Genomic DNA, 24,070 nt, shown 5'->3' with positions numbered 1-24,070 from the left:
AAATGTTGAATGCAAACTCATTGATTTGTGGTTTAGGTTTTCTATGATTTGCCAACTTAACTTATCCTTAATTTAACATTACCTAGTAATCTCAATACAAAAATCAACATACTGAAGGCACTGAAGTTGCTAATTGTTGCACAAGGCAAAAATCATTACTTACAACAGACAGAAGCAATGTAAAAATAAAATGAAACAATTAAGATTCAAAAAGTTTTGCCTAGATTATGTCTAAATAAAATTCCTTTCAATTCAGAATCACAAATGTAAAATAATGCCATATTCATGAATGGCTTCGCAATTACGAGATCATAGAAATGCATACTGAAACTATACTGCTCATAAAAGTGCACCAACAACAAAATAAAAAATTTGTGCAAAGCTGCTTTCTAAACTTTACACTGTGATGAGTTGTCAATTAGTTGCTGTTAAAAGATGAAGCCAAAAAAATCTGTAAAATTTCGTTAAGGCCAGGACTTTTTTCTTTCTTTAGCAAGGACCTTGTAAAGACCCATTACCTTCAGGCAATTTCTTAAAAATCATGCAATTTTCCCCAAATTTCAAGCTTACTTTGGAAAATGTCTTCCCCTTTTCCAGTTGTGTGGATAAATATCCCCACAAAATGAAAGGCCAGTCCCTTTTCCCAAATAAAGAAAAAAAGCCCTGGGAGTACACCATACTTCACATGTAGATATTTAATTAATTTTGTAAAAATACTGACAGAGCAAATACTTTTGCAGATGTTCTTTAAATCATGATATAGTCTACTAGCTAAATATCAGCAACACATATTGTACCAACTTAAATAGTGACTTATTCATATATGTATTAGCAACACAACCCAGATAAATCTGAATGTTATACAAATGTTCAGCAATTTTTAATTACCAGCAAAATTGAATTTCTGTGATTTAAGTGGATTTTTTACCATTGTTGTGCAACTGTACCTTATTTATTCACACAGCCCATCATGTAATCATATATAATTGGGCTATCCTCTGTGAAAAAGGGGTTTAATGCATGAGTGTAAAGTGTCGCCCAGGATTAGCCTGTGCAGACCGCACAGGCTAATCAGGGACAGCACATTCGGCCTAAACTAGATTTTTTGCTAAAATGAGACTTCCTTTAAACAGAAAATATCATAAAAGCAGACAGTGTCGTCCCTGATTAGCCTGTGCGGACAGAGCAACACTCAATTGTATTTAAAAAAAAATTCTAACTAAATATTTCATTCTTATTTGAAAGACTTATTTTGGATATGAAGGAAACCAAAATTATTTTAGCCCAAAAACGTTTACATTTAGTTATATTAACGTCTTATGTACCTTCCAACAGCATAGTCCAAGTGACGCAGGCATGTTGTCCTCTTGTCTCACATGTGCAAGAAACCTGTTGGCACGCTGGATCAGGGACCGCACGCAGTACTTGCTGCCCGCAGAGGTCACAGGGGGCGCTTTAAGAGAGTAGGTGCGTTCTTCCAACTGAAAATGAATGTGGTGGCAATTTTCTTACATCAGGGTGTGATTTAAGACACAACCTGAGTGGAGGAAAATTCCATTACCCTCAACCATTTAAGTATTCAATGAAACTTTTCAGTTGCATAAACATCCAGGGAAAGTAAATAATTATTGGTAAAATTATTTTGACACTTAAAGGGATCAAATTGGCTAAATGGAGAAAAAATCACATCCTGGTTACATGGAAGTTTTGTTTGTTCATGGCTGTTGCATTTATTTTTGCAATATTTTATCAGTATTTCAGTCAAACTACATAGGTCCCTCAACCTGCTCACACTTTTCAAGGACAGGCCTATCAGAATAAAGCAGTTAACATGTACCAAGTGCACTTCTTGATACAGAGGAAGAGTCATAGAATAATTTCACACTAACAAACCAACAGTTATTTCCATGAGTTTTGGAAGAATAGGGGACCGTTTCAATAAACATCGTAGTGCACATTTACGATACGATACATTTTTCGAAGATTTATTGCTTAAGTCCATATCGTTTGATTAAAAATTTTCAGTACTTAATTAATTACATTGGCATCTCAAGCGCGGTATATAATTGATGAGCATGGCGAGCTAGTTCGTCTACTTATTAAGATTACAAATTTCTCTCGTAAGTTTAAATTGTCGTACGATCGTTTATGAAATGCTGCCCTGGTCAATAATTCTCATGATATACTGACCTTGTTCCCATGCGCTATAATATGTTGGAAGAACTGGCCAGTCATGCCCTGCGATACAAGCACACTGCCATCCCCTGGGTACACTTCCACAATCTTGGTTGTTTGTAGCCTCACAATCCTGGTATAGAAATAAAGGGTGATATTGAAATAGTCCAATAATTGAGTAACAGTTTAGACAGGCACATACTTTAAGTAGCCATCTATAAAGCTGTCGGTAGAAGGGTTCAACAAAATGTCTGCTTAGAACAAATGATCAGCAAGTCTGGGCAAAAAATGTGACTAGAAGAGTGTTAACAAAGTTTCACTCTATCTTTATAGGAAAACAACCATGCCGCCTCATGGCTGTGTTTTTCAACTGACCGGTTTATATATCATTTAAATAAAAAAAATGTAGAATTTTTTATGAAGATTGGGAAATAAACGTGACCTCTAGGATGTTCAAAATGTTATACTGTAGTTATATAAGGAAAGCTTCCCCAGTCCATGGCTGCAATATTTTTCAACAGACTGGAACCATTTTAAAAGTTGGCATATATCATCAGAACAAATGTTTTGAGCAACTTTCGTGATCAACGGGTAAAAAATTTGACTTTTAGACTGTTCACAAGATTTCAAGAGTCAGATAAGAAAACTGACCCACCCTATGGTGGCGATGTTTTCCAATGGACCGGGAGTATTTTTCAAACTCAGCCAAGATATAATTTGGACAAACATTCTGAGAAATGTACAAGAAGATTCGGCAATAACTGTGACCTCTAAAAAAAACAAGCAGACTCATGTTTGTTACCCAGTTTGAACTCTGCCAAGATATTATTAAGGCTAATGATGTTACCAAGTTTGAACTCTGCCAAGATATTATTGAGGCCAATGATGTTACCAAGTTTCATGAAGATTGGGCAATTAATGTTACCACTTGAGTGTTCACAAGGTAAATGTTGAGGACAAACAACAGGCGTGGAATGACCTACGACACATGAGTAGAGTTATTAGAAAACTGGGCATAATGTATGTGCGTAAAGTGTCGTCCCAGATTCGCCTGTGCAGTCCGCACAGGCTCATCAGGGACGACACTTTCCGCCTAAATTGGATTTTTGCTAAGAAGAGATTTTATTTAAATGAAAAATGTCACAAAAGCGGAAAGTGTCTTTCCTGATTAGCCTGTGCGGACTACACAGGCTAATCTGGGACGACACTTTACGCACATGCATTATTCCCAGTTTTCTCAGAACACTACTCAAATGGGAGACAAACGGTGATCCCAAAAGCTCGCCATAAATATGTTGTGCAGTGCTTTGTTAGCAAAAACAGAAATAAAATGGACGAAGCTCTGATGATTGTGAAATACATACATTTAAACATGTTACTGATGTAAATTTATGATATTAAGGATGTATCACTTTATATAACCATAAGGGAATTTAACAAAAAGTGCAGTTACATCATTCCACAAAAATTACTTCAACACTAATACTGCACAATTTAAAAGGACAACTCTGTGTAGAATTCCCACAATTGTATGGCACACAATCAAAGGGAGACTACCATGTATGTGTTTAAATTAAACTAATCAACACTTACATGCACAAAATTTAGGGAATATTATTAGGTTATTTAACAGCATTTTGTACAATACAGCTATACATGCATATTTGTACAAGAACAAAGCTGACAATCTAAATTTTGAGGGGCAATTGGCGTGCCAAATGTGTGTATGCACGCTGTGTACAAATATATAAAAGTACTGTACACAATGCTGTAAAATTATATTTTTATTACATCTATTTCATGCTTTGAGTAACATTTAATTGCATTAGCCAAGTCAACTATTTATTACAAGGTCAGGTCCACTCATTTATTAACATTGAGTGACGTTACATGTAGCTGCAAACACAGTGTTTCTTGAGAAATAAGCCCTGTGAGAATACTTATTTATGAAGAAAGTTGTTTCTAAATTATTTCAATCATATTTATTTTTAAGCCATATTTTGGTAGCTCTGCAATTAGTCTGGTTTCACCATTATGTACTCTTTGTGCAGGATACATGCTAAATTGGCTCAGGAATGATCCGAAATGAATTTTCAAACCTGGAAGGTCCACATACAGAATATATCAGACGCATGTTCATCCTATATGGTGAAATATTGGAAAGCCATGTGGTTCAAATTGCAACATCTGATTGGATGACATAAAAAGGTCTATAACCCTTTGCATGCTGGGAAATTTGTCGTCTGCTAAAATGTTGTCTGCTGAATTTCTAAAATTAGCTATTTCTTAAAAAAACTAGTGATCTGAAAATCAATAGGGGTCATCTGTGAGTCACGATCAATGTACATATGAAGTGTCATGATCCTAGGCAAAAGCGTTCTTGAGGTTATCAACCGAAAATCATTTTACTATTTCGGGTCACCGTGACCTGGACCTTTGACCTTGTGACCTCAAAATCAATAGGTGTCATCTGCGAGTCATGATCAATCTACCTGTGAAGTTTCATGATCCTAGGCATATGCGTTCTTGCGTTATCATCCGAAAACCATTTTACTATTTCGGGTCACCGTGACCTTGACCTTTGACCTAGTGACCTCAAAATCAATAGGGGTTATCTGCGAGTCATGATCAATCTACCCATGAAGTTTCATGATCCTAGGCGTATGCATTCATGAGTTATCATCCGGAAACCATTTTACTATTTCGGGTCACCGTGACCTTGACATTTGACCTAGTGACCTCAAAATCAATAGGGGTTATCTGCGAGTCATGATCAATCTACCCATGAAGTTTCATGATCCTAGGCGTATGCGTTCTTCAGTTATCATCCGGAAACCATTTTACTATTTCGGGTCACCGTGACCTTGACCTTTGACCTAGTGACCTCAAAATCACTAGGGGTCATCTGCGAGTCATGATCAATCTACCCATAAAGTTTCATGATCCTAGGCGTATGCGTTCTTGAGTTATCATTCAAAAACCATTTTACTATTTCGGGTCACCGTGACCTTGACCTTTGACCTTGTGACCTCAAAATCAATAGGGGTCATCTGCGAGTCATGATCAATGTACCAATAAAGTTTCATGATCCTAGGCCCAAGCGTTCTTGAGTTATCGTCTGACAACCACCTAGTGGACGGACCGACAGACCGACCGACATGAGCAAAGCAATTTACCCCCTCTTCTTCGAAGGGGGGCATAAATATCAAAGAATACTATCAGAATAGCAAACAGTTTGGATCCTGATGAGATGCCACATTCTGTGGCGTCTCATCTGAATCCAAACTGTTTGCAAAGGCCTTCAAAATTCAGTTCCAGCACTGAAAGAGATAATAATACTCTGAAGTGCATGAATGATATACTTGCATAGATTGCGTTTATATAAACACAATGTTTAATGAAACTACACTGTTGTTTTAACCCTTTCAGTGCTGGAACCGAATTTTGAAGGCCTTTGCAAACAGTTTGGATCCATTCTGATAGTATTCTTTGAAAAAAATCGAAGAAAATGCTGATTTTAGAAATTCAGCAGATGACATTTTAGCAGACGACAAATTTCCCAGCATGCAAAGGGTTAAAAATCATCAAAAGCACCTCATATGAAAGGCGCATCACTAAATTATTTGACATTACTTAAAGAGACACTACCCAGTACTTCAAATTAAGTCTTGAAAGACAACACCAACCTGTAAATGACGCCATCAATGAGGATCACTTTGAGACGTCCCTGGGACAGAGTTGAAGGGTCTTCAGCAGGATTTTTGCCATCATCGTACACATTTTTCCCGAAGACCTTGTGCAAATGTTGCCCGGGGCAGGAAAGTGGCAAGGGATCTGGAACCAAAGACATGCAGCACTCCTTGCGATTGATCTTTCGAAGGGATGTCGGGTCAAACTGCTTATTCAAGAGACTTCCATTTTTATCTGAAAAATAAATGTAAAGATCTTTTTTGACATCCTCAAAATTTGCAGTTGGCTACAAATAAAGGATTTTTTGTCTTCTTGAAACATCATAAAACAGACAAAATGATAATTTATAAAACTTGAAGTTCTACAGTTAATATGGCTTCAGAAAAAAAATGAGTTTGGGGGGGTTGCCCTGATTTATTAAATGATATATGTTGTAGACAACACGATGTACTTTTATGTTCTATTTTATCAATATTATCTGCTTACACTGGCCCCCATGCAATACCCTAATCATTTAACCATGATTTTCAACATTTTTAAAACTTGGTAAAATGAAAATTAAAGACAGTACCATACACAATTATACATACCTGATAAAACTTTCTGAACGCCCTTTTCTGCCAGATCTTTTGCCATTTTGACTGTGTTTCTAAAATATGCTGGGCACTCGTCACACGAAACGTGTCGTGTCAGCCAAGTGTAGCGATGTCTCGTCTTTGAACTACAGTCCACCGTCTTTTGGTTCAATCCTGTCTCCGCCCCCGTTTCCTTCAACCCTGTCATCAGAGCCCATTCAAAGCAAACATTATCCTGAAGTGACATGCCTCTATGTTTACGTTGATCCTCAACCCAACATGGAACTGATATGGGATCATGTTTCTGAGGTAAAGCAGCCGACTCTGTGCTACGGTTCTCAATTTTGTTTTCATGACTCGTTTTGATGCCAGCCTTTAGAGGTTTCGTGCCAAACTGCTCACACAGAAAACTTCCCTCATAGTAATCCCCACTAGCCCTTTGTTCTAGGCCCTCCGTCGGAGTAGAAAATGGCCTGAACTTCGCATTATCATCGGTTGAGGCGTTATGCAGCGTAAACGGACTACCACTTCCAGCACTCAGGGACTGTGGACTGTCTGCGCAACTTGCTTGAGTTATCGGTGAAAGATTTAACCCCTCACCAATTTGAATATTCTGCTTCACAATATCTGGTGTGAGAGATCTATGCTTAGGATTTATATCAATGTAACGTCCTTCAATCTCTGTTTTCTCAGCTTTTACAACACAGTTTTTCACATGTGTATGACCTTCTAGTTCATTTATCTTTCCAGTATTTAACTCATCGACCTTCTTACGCGCTCCAATTCCTTTTCCAACTTTCTTTTTATCGTCACTGAGGTGGGACAGGTAGCAGATGGTGAAATCTTGTCGATGAGGGGAGAGTACTAAACTTGCGAATTCGTCCTTTGAGGTTATCGCCACACTCCCATCTTGGCAAACCTCTGTGCATTCTTCTGTCACTTCTTTAGGCCAGGCTATCTCACGAATGTTTGCGTACAGGTCCTGTGTTCATAGGAAATATGATTTAGTAAGTCTTAACCTCTTAATTTGCATAATGCATGCAACAGGATTGGAACACAAGTTTTATAACATTATAAGGTTTCTCTTGAAATAAAGTACTGTTTACAAATTAAGATAATCCATCAATTTCCTTGCTTCACTGTGATGTGACATCATTACTTTAAGGTCATGACCTTACCCAGTTTAACCTTGTTTTTATACTTGGAAAAGCATTCAATCCATAGAACATTTTTTAGTATCAGTGCATTTTCATTTTTTTATCCAAAGAAAATACAAATATTTGAAGGGTGGATAGACTGAAGGGCCAATAAGGGAAAATCAAAATGTCCTGCCTCGGAGTGTGATCAGAGAGAAAACCTTGATTAACATATTCAATACCTGTTAATAAAAATCACAGACAGATGTTGGCCTTCAAAACAACTGGGCAACTTACCACAATGTGATCTTGTTCCAACAATTCCTGACACAGAAACGGGCGTTCTGCAAACCTGCAACACAATTTTGATTGCTAAAATTATTGAATAGTTACTCCTTTTTCCTATTTATTTTATTTTGGAAGTCATAAGTACTTCACAATACTGGAATACAAATATCGAGATGAAGAAACATCACACTAACCAACTTGTGCGAAATCTGGGGCAATTAAAATGAAAGTCAAGCAAGTAAATATTTTAAATACCTATATCGGTAGTCACACAAGAAGCACATTTTCACATTAAAATTCGGGCAAGAGCTCTCAAAAGTTAGCCTCAAGACTGAAATTATTATTACTTCCAGATATACATGTAATAAAACATCATCATTTGGACAATAATGTGTTTACCTGTTTCTAAAATCCAGCGCAGCTAATAACGAGTCTTTAAATTGACTAGTGGCATACTGACATCTTTGTTGCACAGATTTCATCCCTGAAATTCAATTGTTACATTTTTTACTTTTACAGTAAATATAAAAAATACTAATACGAACAGCCATTTTATGGCTTTTAACTTTAAGCTTCTTGACATTGAATTGGAACAAGAGTGTCCATAAACCTTCACAAAGATGGATATTAAAATGTATTAAATTAAAAAGGAATTTGTTTTTTACATAACAGCGTTCTTTATGACCATTATCACATTGAATAATATGCAAACAAAATGTTCATTAGTTTAGCATTGAATATAATTTTTCTGAATATGTGTGTACAAACTGCCTTGAAAACTGTCTATTCATATTAGGCGTAACAGTCCTTTACTGACTAATACATGTACTACAAAGCTGAAACAAAGCAAAAATACAATTGTTATCCCCACGCTTTTTGAAAAAAAGGTGGGGATATTGTGGTTATCTCCGCCGTCCGTCCGTCTGTCCGTCCGTCCGTCCGTCCTGGCCACTATCTCCTCCTACACTAAAAGCACTAGAACCTTGAAACTTACACACATGGTAGCTATGAGCATATGTGCGACCCTGCACTATTTGGAATTTTGATCTGACCCCTGGGTCAAAAGTTATAGCGGTTGGGGTGGGGCCGCGTCAGAAATTATCACTCATTTTTTTAGGTTATTTTACATTTACTTCTTTATTTCTACACCGATTCACTTCAAATTGATACTGGACCTCTCTTATGACAATACGGTCAATCTCAACCATGCATGGCCCCATTCCCAACCCTGGGGCGCCCCGCCCACATAGGCCACACCCACCAAAAATTTCCATTTACTATAATTTTTTCATTTCTACACGGATTCACTTCAAATTGATACTGAACTTTTGTTATGACATTAGGGTCAATCTCAACTATGCATGGCCCCAATCCCAACCCTGGGGCGCCCGCCCACATAGGCCACACCCACCAAAAAATTCCATTTACTTTAACTTTTTTATTTCTACACGGATTCACTTCAAATTGATACTGAACTTCCCTTATGACATTAGGGTCAATCTCAACTATGCATGGCCCCATAACCAACCCTGGGGCCCCGCCCACATAGACCACACCCACCCAAAATTGCCTTTACTATAATTTCTTCATTTCTACACCGATTCACTTCAAATTGATATTGAACTTCTCTTATGACAATACAGTCAATCTCAACTATGCATGGCCCCATTACCAACCCTGGGGCGCCCCGCCCACATAGACCACACCCACCCAAAATTGCCTTTTACTATAATTTCTTCATTTCTACACCGATTCACTTCAAATTGATACTGAACCTCTCTTATGACAATACGGTCAATCTCAACTATGCATGGCCCCATTACCAACCCTGGGGCCCCGCCCACATAGACAACACCCGCCCAAAATTGCCTTTTACTATAATTTCTTCATTTCTACACCGATTCACTTCAAATTGATACTGAACTTCTCTTATGACAATACGGTCAATCTCAACTATGCATGGCACAATTACCAACCCTGGGGCGCCCTGCCCACATATGTCACACCCACCCAAAATTGCCTTTTACTATAACTTCTTCATTTCTACACCAATTCACTTCTAATTGATGATGAACTTCTCTTATGACAATACGGTCAATCTCAGCTATGCATGGCCCCATTACCAACCCTGGGGCACACCTAGGTCAAACATTCGGCGTGGGGATACGCGTCGGCCTCTGCCGCGCCATTTCTAGTGACATTAGGGTCAATCTCAACTATGCATGGCCCCATAACCAACCCTGGGGCCCCGCCCACATAGACCACACCCACCCAAAATTGCCTTTACTATAATTTCTTCATTTCTACACCGATTCACTTCAAATTGATATTGAACTTCTCTTATGACAATACAGTCAATCTCAACTATGCATGGCCCCATTACCAACCCTGGGGCGCCCCCCCCCCCCCCCCCCCACAAAGACCACACCCACCCAAAATTGCCTTTTACTATAATTTCTTCATTTCTACACCGATTCACTTCAAATTGATACTGAACCTCTCTTATGACAATACGGTCAATCTCAACTATGCATGGCCCCATTACCAACCCTGGGGCCCCGCCCACATAGACCACACCCGCCCAAAATTGCCTTTTACTATAATTTCTTCATTTCTACACCGATTCACTTCAAATTGATAATGAACTTCTCTTATGACAATACGGTCAATCTCAACTATGCATGGCACAATTACCAACCCTGGGGCGCCCTGCCCACATATGTCACACCCACCCAAAATTGCCTTTTACTATAACTTCTTCATTTCTACACCAATTCACTTCTAATTGATGATGAACTTCTCTTATGACAATACGGTCAATCTCAGCTATGCATGGCCCCATTACCAACCCTGGGGCACATCTAGGTCAAACATTCGGCGTGGGGATACGCGTCGGCCTCTGCCGCGCCATTTCTAGTTAAGACTTATATTGTTAAATATTATAACAGTATAAACATACCATGTACAGGGTGAGCATCTTGCATGCAGTGATGTGTGAATGATGAACCGCAGGGAAGGACGTGCAAACGTGATCCGTCAGAGTATCTCACCTCCGTAGCATCATTGCTGTACAGCACCATCATTGTCGGACGCACTGGCATGATGATAACTGAAAGTGTTGGATTCTCTTTTTTAGGCAGCTTTTTTTTCAGATTTTTATAGTTAAGAAAATAGGTTATGTAATCAAATTGGATTGCAAGATTCACATGATCAAATTTTGTTAAGAATTTTAACAACAAGAAACCGTTGGAGATGGGTGATGCTCCCCAAAGTTTTTTTTTGTCACAATATTGCACTATATATTCAGATAAAAGAAAACGTCTTGAGGGGCATAACTTTGTACAAAACAATACGATGGATGGTTTAGCAATTTAAAAATTTCAAAGGGCCATAACTCTCTGAATAAATCATCTAACCAGAACGCATAAATAACATGCGCATCTCCTAAAGGTAGTTAAGCTTCGCATAAAGCTTCATTGAATTCCAGTCAGAAGTTGGGGAGACAAGAATTGCACAATATGTACAGTTAATGGAAAATTTCAAAGGGCCATTACTCTGTGAAAAATCATCTGCCCAGAACCAGCTGATAATATGCACACCTCCTGGTAGTGAAGCTTCCCATAAAGTTTAATTGAATTACGGTCATTAATTGTTGAGAAATAGCCCGGACAAAAATTTGTGCACGGACGGACACACGCACGGACAGACAAAGCGGCAACTATATGCTCCCCCCAAAATTTTTATTGGGAGCATAAAAATGACAGATTGCACACAAACCATCACACAGCTACATGTAAAAGTGTTTATTATTTTTTAAGATTTACCCCACTTTGCCCAGATTAAAACAAGGCCTTGTTTTTTTGTGAAAATGCTTCATTACGATTATAAGGGCTCTATTCAAGAGTGGAAACAAGTTTGTTTAATAAGATTTGACATTGTGACCTATATTTTGACCTCACTTAATCAAGATTCTTACTTGACCATGATAATGTCAAGATACATTATATATTCTGATAATGTCAAGATACATTATATATTCTAGCCTGGCTTCCTAAAGATTTTGTAAAGACTTTGTCATGAGAACAGTTTTTCAAATATTTGTTATTATTTAACCTGGTCAGGAAACGAAAATAATATTTTGAGGCACTTGACTGTAGGACAAGTTCCAGTCCTTTTCCACTAATCCTTGTCTTATTTGTACTACTTCGCACGGAATTGTTCAATAAATAATGTAAATTGATCATGTTTAGCATCTTTTAAGATGACAGTACCAGACTTCCCACAAACTGTTGGTACGACGGACAAGACCAACATATTTTGAGGTGGTCTTTTAATTATTCAAAAATTACTTAGGCCTTAAAACCGGAGGGCCCATCTTCATTTTTCTCAAAGTTCCTACATGATCATTTTTAATTAGATCACATAAGTATACAGCTAATTGAATTTTCAGTTTGGCAAAAAAAAAATGTCTTGGTTCAGGGAACCTGACCGACCCTATTTTTTACCCCCAACCCTAACATTTTTTTGGTCAGCGGAAAAAATCTGATAGCAATGTTTTTCGCCGGTACGGTACAGTACTAGTTTTACCTAAAGGGCATTGTATCCAATTACGACAAATCCATTTGTTTACGCTTTATAAACATTCCGGCGTCCACGTCTCTAATATTGGCGATACACATCGCAAATTGTGACCACAAAAAAAATTCATCTCAACACAAATTGGTTTCCAAGTAATAGATTCATACCAAAATATTTGCTTAAAGTCGATGTTAACATGGTTAACACCAGGAAGTACTGAATTATTCACTACTAACATTGTCTGTCAGTGTTTACATTACCCGGACGTTTGCATTTTGGTAGATTCTGTTCCAAACACTGCTTTATTAAAACAGGAAAATGTTAGATACGAAACATCAATGATAAAATATCTGATGTCTAACACCGATTGGAATAAATCCATTAACTTATTTCAAAATAAGTAAAATTTAGCGCATCTCAACTACAGAAAATAAAAATCTATTTTTAGCACATTATGCACATACATGTATCTCTCTTCTGTGACTTTTCTGAAGTACACCAGTGACTTCCAAATTCAACCTTACACTACAAAATAAATACTGTTTACTTTGCGATCATTTTTACGGTTTTTACACATACTCGGGACCTGAGTGCACTGTTATGAAGTACACCAAGACCTAGCTAATGCCTTACATGGGTCTCTGTGAATCCACTCACCATGTCACCATGTACACATGTTACTGACAGAATTCGCAAAAGGCAAATATGTACTACAAAATAATTAATTGAATACCGGTATATGATAAATGTAAAACCTTTATGAATATAAAAATACATTGTATTTATAGATGAAAAATGAATACATGATGTGTTCTCTTATGTGAATTCTGTATGCAGGTTAGCATTAGTACAGAGGGTGATTAAAAGGCAAAAGATGCATAAAGAGCTATAATTCCTAGCTCTTTATGCATCATGAAATGATGAATAATATACAACGACGTAACACCCCATGTGCAATGTTAATCATTTGGTCAGTGTTTAAACAATCATTGGTGCATTAACTGATCCTTTTTCACCCTTAAATCAGTCAACTGGTTAAAAAAAAGTATGAAAAAAAAACAAATCTACCCTCCTACATTTTTCTGGCCTTGTTCACTGAACCAAAACTATTTTTTTGTTTTTTACCTTTCAATAAATAAACTTAACATTTAAGTCAAACTATCAATAAGAAAAACAATGTTTGAATAAAAGAACATGTAAAATGGAATATTTTATATGCATGTATATCATTCATGTATATCATTCATGCCAGATGTCCTGATCTTGGCGGGACAGTCCTGATTTTGGGCTGTTTGTCCCGATGTGACACAATTTGTCCCGACATTCGTACAAAATGATGTTCTATAACTATAAGGACACAATAAATTTCACTATTCAAGCTCTGTCTGGCTTAAAATACCAATGCTTATCCCTTTATGGCCCCTTTATTAACAAACCATATCCACTAGTCGTGTGATCAAGTGTTGATTTTGACACTTTATCAGTGCTCTATCGGCAAATTATTGATATTATCGGGCATTCACACCATGGTGTTTGTATAATAGGGTCGCTAATTGCTAGCGATAGATGCATCAAAGTGACGCAGACTGCTTTAGTATTTAATGGTCCAAATAAAGTCCAAGTATTCAGTGCATTTTACCAACTGAGACTATAAAACCTGTCAACACACCAGTTTTGTATATCAAACAAATTGAGCGCTGACCGATACAAATTGATGTTTCATATAAATTTTCTTTCTTTTTTTTGCCGATTTTCAAAAAATAATTTGTACCTATTGCATCAGTCTAAATTTAGAGTTAATTGATGGTTGGTTGAGTAAAAACAGTGCTCCATGCGGGCACATCGCGTTGATCGATAATGCATGCCTCTGTCCAAGATTGAAGTCAAATAGAGGCAAACCCTACATTTCACGTTATGGATTCATCCCCATAGTGCACATGTGTGTTTACTTCCAGAAAAGGTGAAGATCTGTGTTCATGAAATTTGTAAACACATTTACTGTCAATATTTGCCAGAAATTATGAGGTTTTGTAAGTAATATACAGATTACTGACTACAGTAAAGGTGGCATGAGTGATCGTTTTAGGTGTCCCGCTTTTTTATCAAAAGACCCGACATTTTTAATGCAATGTCCCAATTTGGACCTGAACATTTCTAGCATGTATGATGTATATAGAATATAATCAATTTCAAATATGCCACAGGGACATGAACTTGATGAAGGCAAGACCTGAAGTGCTCTTTTAAACTTTGCAGTTTTCTTATAAAAGCTCTTATGAAGACAGTTACAACCATCAACACTTTACTATAAAAGAAAGCTAACACATGTTGTCCGATTGTGCTCAAATCTCCCGATCTAGTGAAAAGTTTAAATGTCAAAGCTGTCAAAAAGCTGAAAAGGCCAAACTGGCGCAAGTGTCGCGAATATATATGACAACCTGATAAACCGCCTTACCCAAAGTATTCCTATACGAAGTTCAAATCCTTGTTATCCGATAATAACATTTAAATTATATGGCAATTCATTAATATACTTTGATGTGCCTATGGTGCTTATTTTTTTAGAAAAGGCACCGTGTCCTATGTAAACAAACAAGTTTAAAATTGTTCCCGAATATTGTTGAGCGTTTTCGGTCTTTTAGGTTACAAACAACTAAATGTATTTTTAAATAGACCATGCTTTTATATTTAATTATTACAAATCCCTACAAAAAACCAAATGTACACTAATACTCAATAATACTTCTTTCATCGGCTGTTCATTTTATTCCATTTTATTCATTTTTAATACAGAGAGTCTGAACGATATTTGGGTCTATAGGCAGACGGACAAACGGATAAAAAGAATAAGGCATCATATGTATGTATCCAATACCAACGGCCTATCAATTAGTGTTTACTTCTTCAACCGGTATACATGTAGCGTATCGGCGATATATTTAAAATACAACGTATAAAGATGCTGTTGTTAAAGTTTTTTGTCGTAGATGTCTAATCCCTTTAAAACAAAATACTGACTTTATGGATCAATATATTAACATTAATTGTTATTTGTATGCCCCCGAAGGAGGGCATATAGTGATCGGACTGTCCGTCCGTCTGTGCGTCACACTTTGCGTTTAGGTTTCGAAAATTCTCATAACTTCTATGTCACTTCAGATAGCAATTTCATATTTGGCATGTGTGTATATATGGACATGACATTTCCATACGCACACAAATTTTGACCCCTGTGACCTAGCTTGACCTTGAACTTAGGGTCCGCGTTTAGGTTTCGAAATCTGCGTTTAGGTTTCGAAAAAAGCTCATAATAATCGTAATATCGTAATATCGTAATGATTACTGTAGATTAAATTTCTGCAAACAAATATACATATTGCTTTTTCAAACTATTTATATAGCAAGGAGGTGCAGGCTATTCTTCCTAACAGTTGTGTAATTTCATATCCTATTGTGAACAACAGTGGTCATGAATATTGTTTTCTGTAATTATTAAATTTGTGTTTATCAGCCACTTCTGTCAATCGTAAACTAATTCAAGAATAATGTCTTCCACGTTTTTAAACTCTGACTTTCTACAATAATGTACGCGGCTGTTTTTGTTAACTTTTTGTTATTGTTATTGGTCGTGTTAATTAAGATATGGTAATTGTATAAGTGTGTGTGTATAGGTGTGTGTGTGTGTGTGTGTGTGTGTGCGTGCGTGCGTGCGTGCGTGTGTGCGTGCGCGTGTGTGTGTGTGTGCGTGCGTGCGTGCGCGTGCGTGCGTTAGAGCGTGTGCATATGGGAAAATGTAATCAACAATACATTTATATTCTTAAATACTTTCTGTTAATAAATATTTGTCCCTTGAGACCATTTCAATATTGGAAGAGAAATTAATAATATAAGAAAAGTGATATAATACACTTGCTTTTTATGACACTTCTATTACACTGTTACATTACTCTCATGTCCGTCAAAGTCTACATGTTTGCATTATAATGAAGAAATGCATTATACATACCATAGTTGTTTGAAGGCCTCATTGAAAAAACATTGCCATTGTTAAACTGTTTGCATGACTTTGTATCAATCAATGTGTTGTCTTAATGAGTTACTTTCTGAAAATAAAGAGATTATTATTATTATTATTATTATTATTATTATTATTATTATTATTATTATTATTATTATTATTATTATTATTATTATTATTATTATATCAAGCGTTTATAGGGGACATAAGTCATCCTATGGTGACAGCTCTTGTTTATATTAAATATAATTATCATTTTATTTTTATAATAAATGTAATTACCATAGACCATAATCATATTAGAATAGCAAATGGTTACCAAGAACAAAAGAAATTAGTACATTTTCTTACGCCTGTCTTTACCTACAGAAAGAAAATACATCGTAAGCAAATTCTTATTAACAAGAACAAAACCAGACATATATTCGATCGGTTGAGGTAAGAAACGTAAGAGTCGGGTTAGCAAAACACATATCTCCAGTTCCAAAAAGTCAGTCAGTCAGGGTGAAAGAATACTACGTAAACTGATCGCAGGTCACTGATTCAGCACCTTGAAATTTGACAAAAAAGGAAAAATCGATTAATACCAGTTTGCACTTTTGTGGAAAACTATCTTACGGATATTTCGAAGATAGCCAACCTATCGCGATCGATATCACAGCCAGTCCCTATTATCAGTTATAAGCTGTGCGAAAACCGTACAGGTATGGTTCTTGTAATTATTTACATTTTGGATATTTATTTGTTGTTTGTATTATTTTACTAAGGGCGTTAATTTATATTAATAATTCATGTTGGTTGTATTTGGATTTTATTGTAATAATCAATAACATTATATTGTTAACTCTATAGGATTATTCGGTATGTAAAAATTACGTAGACTTTATAATAACTGGACCACAAACTGATATAATATAACATATATTAAAATATATGCTTGCTATTGTTAGTTACTGAAATCCTATGTTTCTGAAAATTACTGTAGAAGCATTTTATTCAAAATGCGTTATGACATACTATTATAAACTGTGCGTGTAAATTCACGTATATATATTATTTTAATATATTATAACATTTTCTTGTCTCGCTAACAGAAATAAAATTGGACTGTCTTGGCAAGATCGTTTGTTTTAAATTAATATCATCAAACCACCAGGCAAGGAATATATATATATATATATATATATATATATATATATATATATATATATATATATATATATATATATATATATATATATATATATATATATATATATATATAATAATTAATGCTAAACACAGAAATAGAAATATCATTATATGAATGACATTAAGCGTACGAAACAAACATCGAAATATCCTAAAATATCCAAAAGATCCCGAGTAAGAAATACAAGTTAATCGGTAGTAAATATACCGGATTATACATGTAGATGCGTTTAATTGGACTGTAGCGGTGACATGTTTATGCGACGCACTGGGTATATCTCCTTAGTGAGTCAGAGAGCAACTAAAAAAGTTTTCCGCACTAACGTCCACCTGTTCCATTAACAATTGTGGATATACTCTATAAAGCTTTTTAATAGCATTTCGATGGACAAAAAAAAAACAACAACACACAAAACATACATTTCAATTGATTAAATTTCAACTAATCACGAATTACCCGGTCTATAATTTCGATTTGACAACTTTGAATCCAGAATCATTAACAACGCATCGATTTATAACAGTTCATGTAAAACACATCATTACTATAGCATGGCCGAATGCAGAGGCGGATTTAGGTGGGGGCTAGGGGGCTTAAGCCCCCCCCCCCAGCTGGCTGGCTAGATACGATTTTACAAAAAAAATGAGCCCCTTACAGTTTTGATCCACTTGTGTATTTCTTGTCACATGCAATTAATTAAGCCATAAACAGCTGTCGATTTGTGTGATTAGCCCCCAAGCATGTGTACAGACGATCTAAGCTTCACCAGCTAAACTGCACGCTTCATTGACTGTAAGTGATAAACTGCGCTATTTGATTGGCTGCCGGAGATACATTGAACTAATTAAATTCATCAATACATCTAGCTATAGGTAAATGTTAACAATTGGCTGCCGCATGGAACTTGTGAAAAACAATATTTCAATTTGTAGCAATTAAAGAGTTTAGACGAACGCAATGTAGTATCATCATTAATTTTTCGGTAAGTTTCTTTGATGAATTGAATTGGTATTCGCTCTTGAGAGTGACAATCCTTTTGAGTAACAAGTTATTGCCAGTGAAATTCAACAGCACATTTTAATAAATTGCATTTTTTTTATAAACTGCTTTGATGTTGATCCATAGTTTTTAAAATTAAAAAGGACTCAAAAATGAAGAATTACTTTGCTAGTATGAAACTAAATCATTTTCATAATGAAACGCCAACAGGCAAAATTTGAATCCATTTGGAACAAGAAACAAAAAACTAATGAACCAACTGAAAATGAGTCTGTTGCTGCTATCAGGTACTTTCCAAAAAAAAAATTGATTGTGTTCAAATTGTACTTTTTAATTTCATGAAAAGAAAATTTATTGAATACTTTGAAGTCATTAATTATCTTCGAATACTTTATATATGTTCAGCTTATCAATGACTTTGCCTTATTTGACAGTTTTTGAACCACAAGACTCAACAAGGTATACATAATATGATTACAACCAAGTTTGATAAATATCCACCCATCCAACAGGGTGACCTAGTAGGATATCCAACAAGGTTAAATAGGAGGTCCACCCATCTAACACTGTTAAAAACTTCTGGATAAAGATTATGTCACCCAACACTTTAATGGTTTGAGAGACATTTGATTTACCCCTGTGTGTCTGTCTGTGTGTCTGTCACACTTGATGTCAGTTCTTGTTTGTTTTACATGCACCTTTATCATGCAAAATGCTGATTAGATAGTAGTATATTGCATCATTTTAAGGTGCCATTTAAAGAAAAAATCGACGATAGGGAGGAAACACCCATCCCGCACCCTCCCCTGTTGAGCCCCCGTCTGATAAATTTCTGGATACGCCTCTGGAATGTATTTAATGGTAAGGTCGATGAGTATTTAAACCTGCCCATTTGAAAAAAATGCCTATCCAGTTGTAATTGGAGAACAGAGAATAATGCCACACAGCGTATTTCTACCTGCATTGACAATAATAGCTGATCTTGTAATTTGACACTTTACACGTTAAGTATAAACTTGATTGGTAAGTTGGAAGCGCGATTTCAGCCGATACAACGGAAATATTTAATTCAATATTTGTTTACATGTACAAATGTTACGATCAACAAATAAGGATAAAATAGCGGTGTGTTGCTCTCGTGTAAGACAAATGTTTATCAGCCAACTAACTAGACCTTGTATAACATGGCGGAGAATTCAGATCAAGAAGAAAATCACTCTTGTGATGAGTACCGTTGTTTTGTTCTTCGTGTATTGGAAGTTTGGCACATTTAATGGTAAGTTTAAGGTTTTGTTTGCGCATATATACATGTCTGTATTATATGATCACAGCTAAATGTTTAATTCGCACACAACCTAAAATATCTACTCATGTCGTCGTATTTTGAAAGTTGATCCTTAACAAGCAGAGAATAAAAGTACAGTGTTCCATTGTCGCTGATTTAGATTTCAAATGTGGGCATACATGTGTTTCTTGACGGAAGAAAGTAACTGTTGTCGTGGATTTTGTACAGACTACTTCTCCGCGAAGTTCAACCACGTGAATGTATACAATGTATATCAACAACAATGTTGCTGATTTTATATCACGGTCGTAAATCAAATATGAATCGACATTATAGGCGTGAAAAAGCAGGGTGTGTCAAAACACAGGTACCCTTAAACCGACATTATCATAGACCTTTGACTTAAAGTGATATTATGGGCATCTATCAGTTTATAGGTGTCTATCGCAACCGTTGTTTATTTTTGGTGTTTTCACTTCATATACACTTATATTTGTAATGCAGTATCAACATATCAAAACAATATCTCGGAAAGAGAAAAATAATGCATTTAAATATCAACCGTACTTTCGTTTTGACAAATGACGACAGAAATAATTCGATTTACGATGTGAATCTAAAATTGGTTTTAGTGCAGATTCGTTCATACGACACAACGACACTATTTTGTTTTACGGATCTATGTCGGTGTTTAAAATTAAATAATTGCTTAAAGTGATATTATGGACATTTTTCACTGTTGAATTGATCTTAAAAGAATAAACAGTTCAAAAGAATTAGTTAAAATATGGTTACTGACCAAATATTTTCACCTCATCTTGCTTCCAGTTGTTTATAAATATATATATTATATTTGATATTTTACATGACTGGTGAGTCAAATAAGCCGAAATGATCCGTAAAACAAAATACCGAACATAACAAAATCTGCCTTAGGTAGTCGGAAATACCCGACCCCGCACTATTTGAAATAATATTTTGCATGTTTTTGTTCAGTAAAAGTATCATAACTTAGACATTAACGAAGTACTAGTTATACTTTACGAGAATTAAAATTAAGAACTTGGATTTGATTTACATGTTCTCATACCCTGGATTCGAGCCCGGGACCGCTGAGCACAAAAGCTAACGCTCTACCACTGCGCCGGGCACGCTTCACGCTCTACCACTGCGCCGGGCACGCTTCACGCTCTACCACTGCGCCTGGCACGCTTCAAATTGCATATGGACAATATGAGCCTTATTTTGGTGCCGCTCAGCTTTTTTTCCGAAATATCACGGAAAAGAGTTACAATTTTTATTTTATTTTACCGACTTTGAATTATGATTGTCCATAAATGAACCAATATTTTTTGGATTTGCCTTAGTCGGGAGTGTTATAATGCACACATTCTTTTTTGAATGTATGAACATTATTATCAAAATCGTCCATTTACTCAACTGTGCACAAGTCTCTTTAATACCCGATTGAGAATCAGAGATTCCTTTAAGTTGGTCTTTTTTAACGTGTTTTTATATTGGTATATATTGGACATTGTCATGTAGCAAGATCTCTGTTGGCCTGATGAAACTGTATATCAATTATCCGAGAATAAGACCCTTTGATTTATTATAAGTCCAAATCAGGACAAAGGTAGGGTAAAAGTAAGGTCTATTAATATGGTTCGATAGTCAGTGGTGTAACACTGGGTAATTATTACAGAGGGCAATCCCTCCCGCAGCATCAAGATACATGGGCGTATATTATATACCATTCCTGTCATACGTTTTTGATGTTTTTTTTGGCAAGTAACCTGATAATAATATTTATTTTGTTCTGTCTGAAATAAGAAGCATTTTTAAATCACGGAAATGAAATGCATATTAATCAATACAGTTAGATGCACTTTGAAAGTGTGCAAAATTATCAGTAAATCTATAGCCTAGTTAGCAAGTAATTTATTATTTTTCAAACGGTACCGCTTTTAAAACCGATTGTAGGATTTCTATACGTATACGTCAATTTCGACAAACACGATTATTTTTAAGTTTTAAAACGCAAAAAGACGGATTTCTACCTTGTTACCACAAGATATATTCTAATTGGCACAGATAAAATTAAATCTATAGCCTAGTTAGCATGTAATTTATTATTTTTCAAACGGTCACGCTTTGTAAACCGAAAGTAGGATTTCTAGACGTATAAGTCCATTTCGACAAACGCGATTATTTATAAGTTTTAAATTGCAAAAAAGACTGATTTCTACCTTGTTACCACCAGATATATTCTAATTGGCATAGATAAAATATATGTCTTATTTATATTTAAATTTACAATGCCATAAAAGTTGTGTGGCTTGAAGGATAGATCTTTGTTCGTACAAGTTAAACAGATTTAAAATTGATTATCAACATTTCTGTTGTTTAAAGTTGAAACAGTCACACGAACGGTTTTAACAAATAAGAAAATCTTTATTTTTAATGTCGTAACAGTCTTTCGATATTTCGCCATTAGCGGTGTTTTTTTTTTTTATTAACCAACAACGGTTTATTTGTTTGATCCTATTTAAATAAATTTTTAGTGTACATTTAGAGACGAAATGTGGTACCAACTATAGCACGTTTAACTGCACGTGTATCGATTATTGTATATTACTGGTATAAGCCGCGTTTGTCATCAACCATTTGTTGCACTGAAGAATGTCCGATGTTTTGGTTTTAATTTATTGTATAATATTTATTTCAGAAAACATCGAAGGGAATCCTCTTCGCTACGCATCACACGAGCTCGACTCTAAGTATTTCCTCGAACCGCTTGTCACAGAGGATTTTCCAACGGTTATCGGACAGGCGCCTAAAATTCCGCACATTATCCACCAGACATACAAGAACGAGTTCATTCCAAATAAGTATATCCCGTTCATTAAATCCTTCGTTAAGTACAATGCCAACTGGACCTACATGTTCTGGACCGATGCCTCGGCCCGGAAGTTCATTAGCGACAGGTACCCGGATTTTCTCCCGGTCTGGGACAACTACGCAGAACCAATCAACAGGGCCGACGCGCTCAGATACTTCGTCTTATACGAGTATGGGGGTGTGTACGCGGACTTGGATTTTGAGTGCTTACGTCCCCTGGATAGGGTAACTATGAAGTATACAGCAGTGTTTCCTCTGGAACCTTTCGAGCACGCCGTGTTTCGCCTACGCATTCCTTTCTGCGTCAACAACGCCATCATGATGGCGCAACCGAAGCACTCGTTCCTAAGGCACATTGTCTACACGATCTCCAGTTTTAGGCCGATGAAAGGGACGCTTGACGTAGCAGGACCGATATTTGTCACGACGCAGTACATGCTTTACAACAACTTCTCAGTCGGCGAGTTTTACAAGGTCGCCGAGGACCATCAAGGGAGCTCACCGTATCACTACAAAGGAAGGTTACACGAGACGGATCCAAGAGCTGTATACGTTCCCAACACGCATTACTTTATGAACACTTTGGCGGAAAATTGGTTCAGCAAGTCCTACTGGCACTACAGACGAGTGTGCTTGAACCTCGATCCAACTTCCGGGACCCTAGAACGCAAGGCCTGCAACGAATTCAAGGCACGAGAGGACAGAAGCGAGCATGACCACTTCCGGTTTACTTATACCAGACACCACTGGTTTTTCACTCACAATACTTTGAACTTTTTACCGGACGTGACTAGATACACAAATATACAGAAAATAGTCCCGAATTTAGTGTCATACACTTGACAAATTGTATATTATAATTAAAGATTTAAAAGTGTACCATTTAAATAACTATGTTCTGATTATGTTCAATACTTTCAATATACCGCCTCAGGGTTTTCAAGCTGTCAGTGTAATATTTGTTAGCAGTTTAGGTCAATATAAAATAAATTACACACGACATCTTTGTACTTTGTGCAAGCATACAAAAGTCTCTACAACCTATCACAGCACAGAGACTTGACTTGATTCGATGATAGCTTTATCAAATCTCTACAGCCATTACAATTATACGGAATCCGGAGAGTGCCATCTATAATCTCGCCCTTCCTCTGTCAAGGGCGACACACGACGCACGAAGCGACACACGATATTATGCGCGACACACAAAGCGACACAATATCTTTTGCGCGACAC

The 24,070-nt window shown here is 36.3% G+C and overlaps 2 protein-coding genes across 3 annotated transcripts in view; one reads left to right on the top strand and one right to left on the bottom strand.

The window, feature by feature from the left end:
* LOC127872699 (uncharacterized protein C5orf34 homolog) overlaps positions 1-15,084 on the bottom strand; it is a 32,039-nt gene extending 16,955 nt beyond the window's left edge. Inside the window, exons 1-8 of one of the 2 annotated variants that reach the window (XM_052416031.1) lie at positions 14,977-15,084; positions 10,824-10,973; positions 8,264-8,348; positions 7,874-7,928; positions 6,456-7,422; positions 5,862-6,099; positions 2,191-2,308; positions 1,326-1,481 (exon numbers count right to left, since the gene is read on the bottom strand). In XM_052416031.1, the coding sequence (XP_052271991.1) occupies positions 1,326-1,481; positions 2,191-2,308; positions 5,862-6,099; positions 6,456-7,422; positions 7,874-7,928; positions 8,264-8,348; positions 10,824-10,965 (1,761 nt within the window). In that variant the 5' untranslated portion in view covers positions 10,966-10,973; positions 14,977-15,084. Of the gene's footprint in view, positions 1-1,325; positions 1,482-2,190; positions 2,309-5,861; positions 6,100-6,455; positions 7,423-7,873; positions 7,929-8,263; positions 8,349-10,823; positions 10,974-14,897 lie in introns of both variants that reach the window. The other variant, XM_052416030.1, reaches the window with a different exon arrangement.
* A 4,562-nt stretch (positions 15,085-19,646) lies between these two features.
* On the top strand, positions 19,647-23,838 carry LOC127872706 (uncharacterized). Its single transcript, XM_052416042.1, has 2 exons — positions 19,647-19,927; positions 22,662-23,838. The coding sequence occupies exons 1-2, from the start codon at positions 19,744-19,746 to the stop codon at positions 23,675-23,677; spliced, it is 1,200 nt and encodes a 399-aa protein (XP_052272002.1). The 5' UTR covers positions 19,647-19,743; the 3' UTR covers positions 23,678-23,838.
* The last annotated feature ends 232 nt before the right edge of the window (positions 23,839-24,070 follow it).

The sequence above is a fragment of the Dreissena polymorpha genome, chromosome 3, assembly GCF_020536995.1.
Source record: "Dreissena polymorpha isolate Duluth1 chromosome 3, UMN_Dpol_1.0, whole genome shotgun sequence".
NCBI lineage: Eukaryota > Metazoa > Mollusca > Bivalvia > Myida > Dreissenidae > Dreissena > Dreissena polymorpha.
This window is presented reverse-complemented; position numbering and strand designations above follow the sequence as displayed.

Excerpts from the sequence above, each read along its gene's own strand:
- LOC127872706 (XM_052416042.1), top strand. The coding sequence starts at position 19,744 with ATGTTACGATCAACAAATAAGGATAAAATAGCGGTGTGTTGCTCTCGT. Across the intron at positions 19,928-22,661 it reads GAAGTTTGGCACATTTAATG|AAAACATCGAAGGGAATCCT; the intron begins GTAAGTTTAAGG and ends TATTTATTTCAG.